General features: G+C 40.4%; 1 protein-coding gene across 13 annotated transcripts in view; it reads left to right on the top strand.

Annotated features, from left to right (window-relative positions):
• The window catches only part of FGGY (FGGY carbohydrate kinase domain containing), a 282,954-nt gene that overhangs the window by 203,621 nt on the left and 63,386 nt on the right, over positions 1-15,947 (top strand). For 11 of the 13 annotated variants that reach the window (XM_039555991.1, XM_010408771.3, XM_039555988.1 and 8 more), the window contains one exon: positions 12,264-12,392. The exons of 1 other annotated variant lie outside the window; for it this stretch is intronic. In XM_039555991.1, coding sequence (XP_039411925.1) covers positions 12,264-12,392 — 129 coding nt within the window. Of the gene's footprint in view, positions 1-9,534; positions 9,634-12,263; positions 12,393-15,947 lie in introns of those variants that run through there. One more of the 13 variants, XM_019291516.3, reaches the window with a different exon arrangement.

Here is a 15,947-nt window from a genome sequence, read left to right as displayed (position 1 = left end):
ATGATTTGTGACCTGTACCAATCTCCCTTACAGTCATTTTCAAAAAAAGTGCTACTTCTGCTTGTTGTTCTCTTATACATTTTTTTTCACTTTCAGAGCCCAAGTTTAATTAGAATAGTAGCCTTTCTAATAGCAGTTCCTACAGCAGATATTCATTAAAAGTCCATAACATTAATATACCAGAAAATTTCCAGGATAACTTTATTAGACTTTCCCTGTTAAGTTAATGGACTTTTAATGGATGTCCTAAGCAGACATGTCATTAACGAGAATATTACCAGACATGAATTAAAATATGCTCATTCATCAAAGTTAATTATCTGAAATTTCCTTTGATTTTTTTTTTTTTTAATGTCAAGCACTTTGAACAAGTTTGTACAGCAGTTTAAATGCAGCAACATGAAATGGAAATGGTGGAGGAAGAATTGTAGTGAAAAGAAATGTAATGAAATCTATAAACTTTTTTGATCATCACATAATCTGCTATCAGTCAGTTTTGGGTTATCAGAAAATAGTTCTTGAAAGCTTCCTTGAATAGACTTCAGCTTTTCCCCTGCAAATGAAGCTGCTTATGCAGAGGTACAAAACCTACCAGGAGAATGAGGCTTTCAGCTTCCTGAGGTTTTGGGTTGAATACAGTTCTTACAACATCTGTCACATGTGGCTTTTAGCAAATCTTCAACAAGTTAAAATAAGACTTGCAATAAATACATATTTTTACCAGAAAATTGAACATCTTGCCAGCTGGTGGTCTCGTGGAAGGGTATTTTAAAAATAAATTATTTATGAAGTGTAAGCTAAGGCTTGAATACAATATTTATGCAATGCACTTCAAGGACAGTGCAAAGCAATTTGCCATTTTAAGTAACAACATGCATGTTTTAAATGATAAAGTAGCCATTAATAAAAGGGGCCTTTTGTTGTGATGGGAGCCTCATAACACTGGCCTATATATGGTTTAACATTCATTAAGAGAGAGATCATCAATTCCCAGTATCAGGCTTCCATGTTTGTTAAAACACAACATTTACAAAATAAATCAGTAAGTTATCTTCTGCTGATATGTTTCTTGCAAGGCAAAAGTGTTTCTGTGAGTTACTGGTGAAAGTGTCTAGTCCATGGAAAACTGTGTTGGTTTGTTTTTTGGTTTTTTTTAAGAAATGAACCATAGAATCCCTGGGTAGGTCTTGGCTGGAGTTGGACAAGCACAGTCTGACCTCCAAAACTGCACCAAACCGTAGGCCAGAACTTGTAACTTGTGCTCACCTTGAGAAATCCTTTGGATTTAGACTCTGGGGCTCATTCCCTCAGGTGAATCCAAAGCATAAGACAATTTCTATTTGCATAATAATGCTGAAACCTGGCCGCAGGGAGAATATGAGCTTATTTCCCTGACCACTTGTCTAACCTTGCCTTTTTTAAAAAGGAAGGTGTTGCTTTTGTTATATTTAGCAGTGTGATAACATCACAAAAAGCAGAAGAGTGTCCTTCATTCCTGTGTCTGTGCAGAGGGAGTGAGGAGCTCGCTGCACCAATATGGAACCCAGATAGCCCCCACTCCATTCCTTTGAGTTTCTCTCCTGCCCTGCACCTCTTGGAGTCTCTTGGAAGGGTGTAGCTTCAGAAGGAGACAAAACAAAGCACTTCACCCTGCCCAGGAACTGCTCCGTGGTGTTATGTCCCGGGAAAGTGCTTTGCTTTCTGCCACCCTGAATCTTACCAGTGTCCCTGAACATGGGGAAATGGGAATGGGAAAAATGTTCCAATGAGAGTTGGGGGATTTGCTTGTTTTAATGAGCATTCAGTGTTGCTGGACTCAGGAGGAGCACTCTGAATCAGCTCAGCTTTCCTCTAATTAATCAGGATAGTGTAGATCCACCTACCAGGAAGGTGATATTCAGCCACTAAGCAAACTGCAGCCGGAATGGTCTTGGTTAGTGGGAGATTCCTTCCTACACATCTCATGGTGTCAGCATCAGTGGCAAGGCACAATCCCTGCCAGGAGCCCAAAAACACCGCAGGATCACACCTTGCACCAACTCAGCTCAAGCTGTATTTACAACATTGCTTCAGGGTGCTGCCCACAGGGGAACAGCCTCAGCTGCTGGAAGTGCATCCTGTTATCCCAAGGGAAGGACCTCCCTGGACAGTGTGTGCTTCCAGGAGGAGCATCAGAGCCTGCCACAGCTGACAGGGAAGGATGGGAAGCAGGGCGCTGAGATGCCCTGCAGATTAAGGAGCTCGAACTTGTCAGATAACCCAGGTAGGAGGAGGTTGAAGGGAGGTTGTACATGCTCAAAACCTCCTCCTGAAATGAAAACAAAACCAAAAACCTGACAGGGCTGAAGTAATTCTGGTGGAATTTCTTCTTCTGTTCTCAAGCTTCTCTAAGTCCATGTCTGGCTGCTCAAGGTTTGTTTAGCTCAAAGACAAGGATGTATTTTAGTACCGGCACGTTCCCCTTGTAAAGAGAGATAATGGCCTTTTTCTCATGTATCTCTCCTAAAAGATTAGCTCTGAATCATCATTTCTTTTAACCAAAGCAAAATGGCACAAGATAAAATTAGCAAAATTTTCTTATGTAACAAAAGTAAATACAAAGTTTACCAGTTCAAAATATGCAGAAAAGCTATGTTTGTTTTGTTTTACTTTTTTTTGTCAATCTCTACCGAAATCATTATTGTTTCCAATCAGAGGGAACCATAAAGGAATAGTTACAAATAGATTTGATTGTTTGTTTGTTTGGAAGTAGTTTTAACTTTCATGCCACTGGAAATACTTACGGAAATTACCTGAGAACAACTTCTTTAATGTATATATTTCTTTATTCTGGTAAATACGCTTTTAGGCATCACTTTTAAAACTTCTTGCCCTTTAAAAATACATTTACTGTAATCAGAGTGCTGTGGTTCCAGGGAGTACACTCCTCTTGGTTTCAGTTTAACTTAACATATGACCTTGTTGATAAGGGAGACCCTCACATCTGACCTTTAGGATCTTCCACAAACCTTTCCCACATCAGGCCGTGGGTTCACATCTGAAAACTCCCAGGCCTTTGACATTTTCTGTTTCTCAGAGCAGACCAACCTTTCAGGGAATCCACATAACAAGTTGTTTGTGGTCCCTTCTGTACATCGTGAATTTACTGATCAGGCTTGTGAAGGTAAAGAGTCTTATCTGGAGATACTGAAAAATTTATTGATCCATTAATTTGCTCACCAAGAGAGTGGAAGATGACTCGTATTCAAACCACTGGGAAAGTATTGTGTGCTACAGGCATTAGCATTTATCTGCTGTGGTAAAAGCACATCTCTTTGTGGTATTATAAAACCTACAAAGACATTAACAATTCCGTTAAAATTTCATGTACTATGAACCTCGTAGGGTACTGGAGTGTATATTCCATTTGGAGGAAAATGCCTGATAAATTTCCACCACAGCTTTCTACTTCAGGGCCTACTTAAGGGACCAAATAATGATTTTTTTATTGAATGGTAATATTTCCTACCAGGTCTTTTTTGGGTTGAAGATGGTGGCTTTGTGTGAGAGAGCTTCAGAACAGGTTTTACTGATCTTACAGGTTTTGTAGCTTTTGTAAAGGGCAGTTTTTCACCTTCTTTCATTTGTGCTGGAGCAGCAAACTGCTATTAATGTAGTAGCTGTAGTTTTGCTTAATTTGCTTTAGTGTATGACTGGCAGAATTCTTTCCTGTGTGATTTTGGTTTTGGGGGTGATGGTGGCTTAAGGAAGAACAGCCTTTGCTCCTTGTACATCTCTTTACTTAAATCCCACTCTTGGACCTTTTCCCACTCATTCTTCTTAGCCACCTTCTAAAAGAATGCTTCCCATTTTCCACAGATTGCCCCTATCCTCCTCCAGTAAAATTTCTTCTTATTTTTAATTTTTTTCTTTTTTAATTTTGGTACTGTGTTTTGAGTTATGAAGGGTTTCATTTGACTCTAACGTGCATTTCTGCTTAGCAGTCTTTACTCCCCTCATTAGTTCACCAGTGCCACCCTCTCTGTTCCAACACTCTGCCTGTGCTTTAGTGTACAGCCCCAGCACTTTGCAACCCCATTTTTAACTCCTTAATTCCACAACTTTGGGGACTGCAGGCTTGATGTTTTCCTGGACCTGGGCACTTGCATATGCCATTTTGGAATGTCCTGAAAAGAGGGATCTGTATAATTGAAGACTGGATGTTCTTTTCTACTGCTCTTTCATTTAAATATTTATAAATAAATTGATAATACAGAAAACATGTTATTCATATGAATAGTTACATTTTTGCATGTGCCACTGAATCCTTCCATATACAAAGCTAATAAAGGCATCGAATATCTATCTCCCTTTTTACACTTTAAATAGAGTCTCCTTTGGTTCTCTATTTTGTCAGTAGTTAGCTCTAATACTTGGATGTTCTCTTTATTTATATTTAGGCTGAAAATGGGAGATTCAGGTGGGAGAATATGGTCAATATTAACTTAATGCTACAGCAGCTGTGAAGGGAATGGTCAATCCATTCATTCTGCCAGTTTTCCCTGTCTCTTCCAAGGCCTTTGATGCCAGATGCTCTGGAGCATGTGAGGGATTTCCTTGAAGGCTGAGAGAAAGGGATGATGACTTTCATTTTTTTTTCAGGTCAGCTTGTAGCTGCCAGTTCTTCGTAAAGCTGGATTGCAGCAACAAGCTTTAAACACTGTACTTTGCAAGTGGTAGAGGATAATAAGTAAAGGGATTCTCTGAAGTATGGGATGCCTTTATCTGTCTTTCCCTGGTCTTTTGCTATCCCCAATAAATTATAACACATTGCAATTTGAAACGAATTTAAAAGGATGAATCAGAGGATATTTACACTTACATGCTGTCAAAATCCATGGAATTTACAAGTGAATAGTGTTCCAAATATGCTAACATTTTTCTGGCTTCCTGTCATTTCAGTCTGTCCAAGAGCTGTAGTAACTGCAAAGGAGCTGAACCTGGCACAGTGCAAAGAGGTTTTCGGGTGTCTCCCTCCTGAGAGCTCAAGGCATTATTTCAGAATACATGATTCAGTAGGAAGAAGTTGGGCTTTTCCTCAGAAAAGCTCCATACTCCTGTGATTTCTGTTTTATTTTATACTTTTTCCATCTTGAGATCACTGAATCACACAAATCATTGGGATTAGAAGTGCCATCTTGAAATGACCAGAGCAGGGTCACCTACAGAAGGTTGTTCAGGGCTGTGTCCAGTTGAGTTTTAGGTATTTCCAAAGGTGGAGATTCCAAAATCTGCCTGGGCCGCCTGTTCCAGCGTCTTGACCACTTTTCTCCAATAAAAACATCATTTATTTGGTTTAAATGTAATTTCCTGCATTTCAGTTTGTGCTTGTCACTGCTTGTAGTGAAGGGTCTTGCTGGCTCATCTTTACTCCCTCCCTCCCATCGCACACTGATAAACACATGGATAAAATCTGCCCCCACCACCTCCAAGCCTTCTCCTTGCTGTCTAGTCTGAGATATTCTTCCTCTTTCCAGTAACTGTTCTTCCACGGGCTGAGCTGAACTCGGGTGGCTCAGGTTTCTCCAGGATGTTTCCTGGGTGACATTTTCCATTCCTCTTCCACCAGGAAAGGAACCATCATTCACCCTGCTTATCATCAGCTTGAGTCCTGCTGGCAGGTGGTTCCTTTCCACTTCTCCTCCTCTCTGCTGCAAGAAGTGAGGAGTGCTGTGTGCTCTCCCTCCACCCCTCATAGCTTAGACAACTCTTGTAAAAGTTCAAATCTCTTAAAAAATAGTAATAAAGAAATATTCCACTGTCCCCTCATGCAGTTCTTGTCTTAGACTCTGTCTGCCTGAGGGATCATATTTGCTTCTACTCTGCCAACACTGGGGACTTGTGAAATTTCTAGTATGAAAACTAAGAGCTTTTTCTTTGAATTTCTGGTTTTAAATTTCATAGAAACTTTGAGTAGACTTGGGCCTGTTGTGATTGTTCAATATTTAAATTTCTGAGATACTATCCTCCTTTCTTGTTTTTCATACTGTACTAAAAAAAGACAAGAAAAAAGAGACGTTTCTCAGAATTCTTTTGGGTCATTCCTTCTTTTTACCTGACTCTTTCTCTCACTGGTCTCAATTTGTTATTCATCTTCGTTTTTTTGGCTTCAGCCTCCTGCTGAGATAACTTTTAAAGGAATGCTGTCTGCCTTATGAGTCAGGATTCACAAAATCAGTAGGACTATTTCAAACAGTTTTCTGGCTTCCTCCAAGTCAGAGGCTGTTGGACTCCTTAAAATTAATGTTTAAATAGTTTAAAGTGTATCGTAGAACCAATCTTGATTTTATAATTTCCTGTGATGGAGACCCCACTTCAGACTTAAAGGTTGTTGATTGTTAGTTGCTGTCATGTCTCAAAATTAATGAATTAATTAACGAACACACTTGATTTTTCATCTGATTTAACTTCCTACTGGCCTGCCAGACCGTAGGGACACGCTTGAACTGCACAGACTGAAATTTCCTATGATCAAGGAAAACACTGAGCTGCTTGAGGTTTTCTCCCAAAACTCTTGGGTGAGCTGTCCTACTTCTGCACCCTTGTAATTGTTTTCCTGGCTCATTTCTGAACTGTTTACAGCATCAGTATCTTCTCAGTGTGGATATTAGACCTGAATACTGTGTGAACATGGTGGGGAATAAGCTTGGCTGGAAGATTTAAAAGCATCCTTTCAATAACTGATGAGATTAGTTTTGGTCTGTCATTTATTCCAGTTCTGAAAAAAGGGTAATTATTTCTTCAAAGAGGAGCTGTTATCGTGTGAGTTGTTAAAAAACATCCTGTAAAAAAAAATCTGTTAAGTAATAATCCATGATTAATACAGCCTAAATTGCCTTTACAGTCTTAGCAATGTACTGAACCAAAGCAGAGCAACTCTGAAAGCAGAGCAATAGTCCTGCCATCTGCACTGATTTTTGTATCGAGAGAGACTTTGAGGAATATTGGGCTGTAAAGTACCAGAAATGTCAATTATCAGCATAGTGAAATTATTGTTTGCAAGTGAAAATTTGAGCTCAGGTATCTTGAGTTTGGATGTAAATGCATTCCCTCTAATTACTTAGTAAGGCATCAAAATACTGCATTCTATATCTTTAGTAAAACATCAAATATATGTGTTTTGTACCCAGATGCAGTTCAGAGTAGTGAATCACACATGGCAGGACGTGTTCATTCTGCACTGTTTCACTGCAGTCTAGCAAAGAAAACTCAGGCCCATCATAACGTGCCTGTTGATCCAATGATGCAGAATTTCTTTTTCCTTTTGACCTTTCACCAGGAAAGCTTATAATTTATACATGGAGTAGCTCTCATTCCTTGGGACAAGCAGGCCAAGCAGTCTTTGTAGAAGTAGGCACCTATGGTTTGCTGAGCAATTTGCTGCTCAGCTTAATGAACCAGGATCTGCCTGATTTGATTTTGCCAGTATTTAGCAGCCTAATATGTCTGCCTGGAGTATTTACACATTAGGTAGTTGAGAGGTAGTTCAGCCAAAGGCTCTATGGGAGAGTGGGATGGAAAAGGCCCCAAATTAGATTTGCCTCAAGCTACTGTGGCAGCTCGTGTAGACAGAGATGAATTGTGAACTGAAGAAAGCCAAAGTGATTCTGTTTAACCATTTTCCTCACTTTTAAATAAGCTGGCGTATAATATCACAATTTGTTTTGGTTTTCCTCAGTGAAAATTCTGAAGTCTTTAACTGCTGACCAGGCAGGTTATTTGGAGGTCAGAAAAAGCCCCAAATCTCACTGTTTCTAACTTCTTTTAACCACTGTGTATTCAGTCCTGAGAAAAATATTAGTATTCTAATTTTACAGTCAGCATCATTATTCTGCTTCCTTCTGATCTTAGTGCCATTTTGGCGACTCAGCTGGGGTAAAAAATGTAGAAAAATCAGCCATACACATCTCAGTTAAATGTGAGTATTGTCTGTAATTGAGAGGGATATTTGGTAATGTGTGTGAGATGGGGTTGGGACAATGTATATTATTTACTGAGATTCTTTGCATATCCCAGACTTTTGGCATTGTGAGAATTATTATAAAGCACCAAAAGTGGAGATTGTGTGCATGCTTTGTAATGAACACGGAGGGGGAAAATCCCTTATATTTCTTGTTACATTTAGATGGACAGTGCTTTTTTTTACTAAGGTCCTGTTTCCTTTGATGCCTATTCAGCACTGTTTTGTTTAATGAGATAACTTCAGTGCGTGTTCTCCATCGCTTATTTAACAGGATATCTGTTTTCCATGTTGTCTTTTAAATCAGAAAGCAGTTTAATTGTTCAGTGTGGGTGGGGCTATGAAATGGGGACGGGACGTACCCTTGGGTTGTGTTTCTTTCTGCGCCTGCTGGGATTTCAGCATGGGATTGTTATATCCAAATTCAAGATTGTTTGGGTCTCAGTGAAGGGACTTCTCCTTTGGATTTTCTTCCTTTCATATTTTTATGCACCTGTACAGCCAAATACACAAAGTGCAGCCCTGTTCTGCATGATAGATGAAAAGCTGTGCTGGAGTCAGCTGGGCCCCGGCTGCTCTCAGCTTTGTTGTTTGAAAAGGGGCTACATCCTAAACTACCTCGTTCTTTTAAATATTAGTGAGCCAATACCGTGAATTTGGATCACTAAAGTTGACTGAAGGTGCATTGTCTGCCTTGTGTGTTGTGTCTGGTAAATAGCTGGTTCCTGTGGGAAGCACCTAAAAAGATAGAGGGTCTTTGGTAGCACATAAATTCTTTAAACAAAGCTTGATCACAGCAAACTCTAACATCAGTCTTCGAAGAAGGATAAAAGAGGAGGAAGAGATTCAGACAGCTTTTTCCTTTTGTAAACTTGCTACTTTATAGGGGAAAAAATAGCTGGAAATAGCCTGTCTCGTCCCAAACGAAAGGTTGTGGATTAAGGTACTGCATTAGTGAAACAGCTGCACCGATGTGAAACAGAAAGTCCTCCAGCTTCAGCCATTATGGGTTTGTTTGGTTAGGTCTAATTTTGGAAGTCATTATAGCAAAGGTAAATGACTTGCACAGGAGAGTACTGTAAACAAAAGACTCGATACATTTACTTTGGCAGGAGCCTCGAGGAGTCTCGGGCCTTTCACTGCCTCCTTTATGCAGCGCCTGTCCTGCTCTCACTGCCCGCCTGTGTGCAGGCAGCTCTCCCTTCCCTCCCTCCCCTCTGACAGCTTCTTTCCCCCTGACAGGTCGGATTTAAGGGTGGCAGCACCTGCTGCTGAATTGCTCCTGTGTAGCTGTAGAACACCTTTATGTTTAGAGTAGCTGCCCCTGGATTTCTAAAGCTGCTGTGTTTTGCTCAAGTAAGAATCGGTTCCCTCCCGGTCTAGTACTGGAATACAATCTGTTTCAAACACTTCACCTTTATTTGTGTCTCCTTACTGGTTGCTTTTCATGTTTTTTATTTTATCATTTAATAGCTTTACACTTAGAGATTCTAAGCAGGCTGATGCTTAGCTGAGTTTTCTAGTTTTTTGATGAAGATTAAATGATAATGAGAATGGTAATTCCCTTCCCAGGTCTGTGCCTGTGTGGTTCAGTGAAGGCTCTGTCCATTCCACATTGACTTACACCTGTGTAGGTGAGGATGATGACAGAATGAGAGTGCCCATGCAGGGCCTGCTCCTTCCCTTTCACAGAGCTCCTTGGGAACATTTCCTATGGGCCTGGCAGAGCTTTCCTGGATCTGTAGAGCTGGGAGGGTGAAGGAGAGGAGCAGAGTAAGAATTCTCTCCTTGTGCACTCAGGTCCTCTGTCCTGCACTCCCTGGCTGCTGGGTGACCAGGAACTCCCCTCTGCAATCCCTGCCATGGGTGACTTCTGACTGCTCCCCCTTCCCAGTTGTTGGGAAGTGCTTTCTGTCAAGGAATATTTGTTCAGGCGTGTTTTGACTTCTGAAACATATGGGGCAGACTACTGTTAATTATTTTGTTTAAAATACAAGATGATTATGCTGCTTCTCCAAATGACAAGAGGCCCATCCCTGCACGTCCTCACACACTTTCTGCCCTGATACTGATAAATAACCAGTACCAAAGGAATTACAGGGCCATTTCTTTGTGCTGAGAGGATTATCTTTATCTTTGAAATTGCTCCCTTAGTGCTTGTTAACTAGAAATACAGTAATTGAGAAGCTGGTGGGAAAAGATTTTGTCTGATAGTAGCCCTGATCTCTAAAATGGAGTATAACTACATAATAATTGCACACTAAAGTGTTTGACTGGTATGACAGATGTAAACTAGCCAACCATGGAATGGCATGCCTGGAAAGAGGTTTTATTTCAGATTCATTTCGTCTCATGCTGTATATGCACCATGTTTGTGCTTTCAGGTCAGGCAATTGATTCTGAAGAAAAAGATGTGGGTTTAGCTGCATGGACTCTTTTGAACTTCCTTCCACCTGCAGGGTTTTTGAGTGTCAGGAGAAGCAGACAGCTTGGGAGTTTTTCTCCAATGTCTTCAAAACCCAGAAATGTAATGCAAAAATCTCTTAAAGAGAAACATCTTGCACTCCAGCTTATGGGGGAAAAATGTAAAAGATACATCTCTTGAAAAAGCCAGCACAATGTTTTGACTTTACAATAAGTCACTAATAAAATACAGAAAAAATAAAATACAGATTTTTTTTCCCCTGTGAGGAGGCGATTTAATGTCATCACATCCTTCTGTATAAAGCTTAGTGGTGAGGTTTGGTTACTCTGCCCCCAATACTGAAGATAAACCCAATGTCAAGTGCAGAAGTTTTGGCTACACAGACTTGTTTTAAATTTCCAGTGTGAGGTTCAGCCAGGAATTTCAGGGGCAGTGATGTGTGGCTGTCAATAGAACAGAAGCTCTTGGAGAAATGAACACTGGGATGTTGTGTGTGCTGATCCCAAAATGCTCCATACACTGCATCCATCAGAAAGTGGGCAGAAGGAGACTGTAACTTCTAAAAATGAAGAACCAACATAATTAGCAGCAAAGATGTAAGTGATATCTAAACTGAAGACCTGTGAATTTAATATCATAACCTTCATTTCATTAAACAGTAAGGTTGCATGACTGCATTTTTAGAAGTTTATGCTCATGGGCATTAGTGTATTCCTGATTTTTATGATATGCTATTCCTCTTAATTAATGTCTATTGTGGAGGATGTTTTATGTCCTTTCTAAACATCAGAACATGCTTTAGGTGTAACATTCTCAATAAAATTGACTGTGAAAATAGTCTTGTTTTATTTTAAAAAGGAGTTTTGCCAACTCTGCCCAGATGTAGTGAATTTAGTAAACACTCCAGGTAGGTACTAAAAGCCCTGGCACTGGCAGGGAGGTCTGTGGGAGCTCCCACTGAGCTTTCACTGCCTCTCACCCCCAAACCTTTGGATAAATGTGGAAGTGTGTGCTGTCCCAGGAGCTGTTGGTCTCACTGCTTCATCTGTGAGAGGCTGAGAGGAGGCTCTCAGGGGTGTCCCTGAATTCTGGTACTTGAAAGAATCTAGATTTGTTCTTCTAAGCTCACACAAAACTGGGTGTGTGTTATGGCAGGACCTGCCCCTGGGCTCCCTGTGATGGGGCAGGGAGGGAAGGGTTGTGTTCTTGTCTTCTTCATGCTGCACAAGGCCAGAGAAGGCTGAGAAAGGGATTCTTTAAGTCTGTGAGAAAATACAACTGCAACAGGAGGAATTTTCTGTTTAAGCCAGTTTCTTTTTCAGAGTTTCTGTTGCTATAGGCACTTTATTCCAAGTAGAACTGCTGGAAAGGATGGAAATGGAAAAAAACCTGGCCAGTTCCTTGTTCACTCCTTGTGCAACAGGTGCAGTGTTCATTTGTGAGCATGGACTGAGCTGAATCTCCTTCCATGCCCAGAGAATGCCTGCAGGCAGCACCTTCCACGAGAACCTGGGATTTCTGTGTTTCATATTTCCTGGAAGGATGCCAAGCAGAATTTAATTGCTTGTGGTGAAATCTTTCTCTGTGGCTAGATAGGACATTGAATGCTTTTGAACTTCTAAATTGCCATGGGACGGCCTGATTTGGCACGGTTGTGTTTAATCTGCAGACAGATAATGAAAGATACTTCATCACACAGAGTTCTTTGATGCACTTCTTTGTTATATAGATACCAGGCTTAACTGGAGGGAGAGGAAGGGAGCTCCTGCAATAACACACACGTTTGTTTTTCTGTTTAGTAAATTTGACAGCTGTTTGGTTTGTCTTGTGTCTGCCCAGGAAACCACGTCTTGTCTCCTGGAGAGGCTGTTGGGAAAGGTCTAACGCCAGAAGCTGCGAAAGATCTCGGTCTCCCCGAAGGGATTGCAGTGGCAGCATCTCTCATTGATGCCCATGCTGGAGGACTAGGTACTCACTCATGGATTTACCGTTCTTGGAGACAGGAATTGCTGAATTAATTTTAAAAAGTCGTTTTTCTCAGAGCTGGTTTTTATCCAGCCATTTGTTCTGATGCTATTCTTAAAAAAACCCCCAAAATCATCACAATAACTGCTAATACCCCAATCTGTTTCTAGAAAGGGGATATATCACTGTTACATGTATTTTCAGCTGGATTTGCAAATTGTTAATTTCTGCTAGTTCCACTTTTGACCGAAACACCATGGTGTTGGAATGCCAACATGCTGAGAGTTTGCATCTTCTGTTGCTCAAAACTTCGGGGATAGGCAAGAAAAATTTAAAAAACCCCAACATTCTGGGGGAGAGGTCTCATGTTTGAGGCTTGTTCATATTTAGGCTTCGTATTCATTTTAGAAGTGATTCATGGTTCAAAGCTTTAAGGCCTGGTGCTTTGTCTTTTTTTCAGCACAATATTCTGATGTTCAGCCCTGGTTCATCTTTTTCAAAATACATTTGATGAGGCTCAGCAAGTTCATTTTCTTACTATGCTGTTTGGCCTTATCTAAATACAGTCAATAACAAAGATTCAGTGTAACTTTTTCAGCAGGAAATTGAGGGTTTTTTAGTTTGCTGGTTTAGAAAACAGTCTTACCTCAGGAAGTTTCTGCGTTATTGAAACAGTACTCTTTAATGGAAATCTATTGCTCATCAGAGGATTTTTTTCTAGATCTAACTGAAATACGATGAGCTGCCAAACGACCAGTTTAGTTTCAAATGTTTTGGGCTGTTTTAAATTGCATTTGTCCTTCTAGAAACTGTGGCCTGGAACTTTTTAAATGTTTAAATGCCTTTACTTTGCTTCTGATAAGGTTAAGTAATCATGGAGATTGCTTTTCTTGCTACCTGGAAAGGATTAGATGTAGATCTGTCTGCAAAAAGGAAGACTGAGCTTCAGTGTCGTATTTGTAGGTGTGTTGTGACTGACTTAAAAATATGTGTCAGTTAGTATCCTGATTGCATAAAAATGTGCTTAAAACTGTGTGCCCTGGCAATTCTGTGTTCTTGGAAAAGTATATAGTAATAATCTGACCCGAAAGAATGAACTTGCTGCAAAACTGGGTTGTCACAGAGCATGTGAAAGTGGCAGTGGAGGGTCCTTGTTTAACTGGCATCATTATGTGATACTGGATCCAGAGCACAAAAAGTTTGTCCATTAAGTTTCATGTGCTAAAATCAATCAGTTGACTTTCAAGAAGAACAGAGAGTAACTGTCTGTTCCTTGATACAGGCTTCTGTAAAGAAGCTCTGACATTAGAAATACTCAGTTACTGGCATCCCTCAGAGAAGGGCTTCAGTGGATAGAGACAGTCTGCTAATCCGAAAATGTTTTCCCAGATGGCACCACAAACACCAGCAGACTCCTGAAATGATTGCCAGGAGGAGAAAAACAACATTCAGGTTGTCGTTAGAGAGAAGGGGGCATTACAGAGGGCAGTCAGGAAGGCAGTGGGAGAACCTGCATGGTAATCACACCATAGCTCAGTGCAGTCTGGGACAAGAGGAGGATTTACAGTGAAACTCATCCTTCTTGAATCTGGGAAGGGTAATAAATGTGTGGAAATGATGTGGAAACTTAGTAGAAAGGACAGTGAAAATGAAAAGATTTTGATAGTAAAAGTGATAGCAGGAGCAAAAGGAGAGTTGAAGAGTGCAAATATATGTAAAGAAAATATCCTGCAGGCTAAACAGGAATGACATGGTGGACATCTTGTTTTCAGTGTTAGTAACTTTTGATGCAGTTCAGATCTGCTTTTGGCTGGATGTGAAGTGGGTTTGGCTGGGCAGGTTCCTGAAGTTTATGAAGGCTTCAGAGTTTTGAGTACAATAAGGTAGAGATAAAGAATTATTTAGTGTGTATGTTTGAGGAGGTCATGTGTGACTCCTGGATCACTCTATCTGATTCCTCTTATGGAAAAGTGAAGATCTAAGAGCCAAGATGTCTTACATTTTGACCTACTGTACCAATTTCAAAGAGTGTACAGATAAAACTCTGAGTATGGGAGGCCAGGCTTGTGGGACTGGCCTCATAAAAATACTGTTTACATTGCACCTTTTCAAAAGGCATCAGCATTGTTTCAACAAAAGTAGATGATTTATGGTGCAGTGTTTAAAATACCGTGGCACTGTGGAAGAGATCCAGAAGTACACATTGCTAAGCACTGCCTGCATTCCTAAAAATCTCTCCTCTATTCTGTGTGGTGCACAGACTTCTTGTTCCCAGTCTCTGATTTTGAGTCTGCCTCAGACAATGAAAAATTCCACCTAAGCTAAAGGTGAAAGTTACTTATAACAACAATTATATAACTTCTAGCTGATATTCCAGACATTTTTGTTGTCTGACTTTAATTAGTCACAGAGGAAGACTCTTAACAATTCTAAACACTGGTGAAACCACTGACTAAAATTCCAAAAAGGGCCATAATTCCTGTTATGCAAAATGCATATTTTCTTAGCAATTAGAAAGATCTTTTCAGTTTTATATTGTTTATGAAAATACATTTGCAACATATGCTGACTATTTAGTTTAATAGATTTCTTCCCTCTCAAGTATGAACAGTATTTTTAACTCAAGAAATTCTAATACAGTGTTGCTTAGTACAGGAATTTGCCTTGTAGACAACCCTATCCAAAATTCTTAATATGCACTCATCATGTTGGAGCAGTGAAAAATAAAGCATGAGTTGAAGCCTTACTTTTAGCTTTTTGTTGTTCCTAACTCTCTTTATGGCAGCTGTGCTACTTCATAGTTACAAGTCAGTTTGGTTAAAGGGACATGAGGATGGATTTTTTAAGAGTTTAAAATTTTAACCCCTAATTTTCTGATTATTTAGATGACTCCCAACCGTGGAAACACCAGGATAACCACGATGATCTCCGTAAGACAAACCCCAGCAGACTGATTTGATAACAGAATGTTGCAGTGGTGGCCTAAACAAGAGGGTGTTAATGAAATGTAGGATATGAAGCAGCCCTAATACTTGGCATCTTTCACTGTGTCCAGCAAATGTTTTCCTGATCCTTCTACAGGGAGGAGAAAGGGGGTTTTTTTAGCAGGATTGACAAACTGGTCTCCAGATTGAGCTTTGCAGATGCAAATGCACAGTCTGGTCACCAGTTTGCCAGCTGAAAAGCCATGTTTAAGAAAACAAAAGACCAATATAAAAATGTTACTAGTTGGCTGCTGCATTTTGCTGGGTGCAGCACAATGTGATGCCAGGATGCAGCATGGGAGAGGAGGAGGAGAAGGTGGATTCCCTCTGTAGCCTCTCCTGAAGTGAATCAAGCAGGATGGGATGTGTTCTGAGGCTTTGCCTGGCACTTCCTGGGTGTATTTTCTGCTGCAGGCTGGGTGTTGCTGACTTTGTGCTGCATCCTGTGCTATCCTGCACACAGAGCCAAGCTCAGTTCCTCAAAGAGGAGGGATAATCTGCCTTTAGATGGTCCCGACATGGACACAACAGCAGCAGCAGTGAAGACAACAAAGCTGGCAGCCTTCCAGTCTCC

The sequence above is a fragment of the Corvus cornix genome, chromosome 8 (genome assembly GCF_000738735.6).
Source record: "Corvus cornix cornix isolate S_Up_H32 chromosome 8, ASM73873v5, whole genome shotgun sequence".
Classification (NCBI taxonomy): domain Eukaryota; kingdom Metazoa; phylum Chordata; class Aves; order Passeriformes; family Corvidae; genus Corvus; species Corvus cornix.
This window is presented reverse-complemented; position numbering and strand designations above follow the sequence as displayed.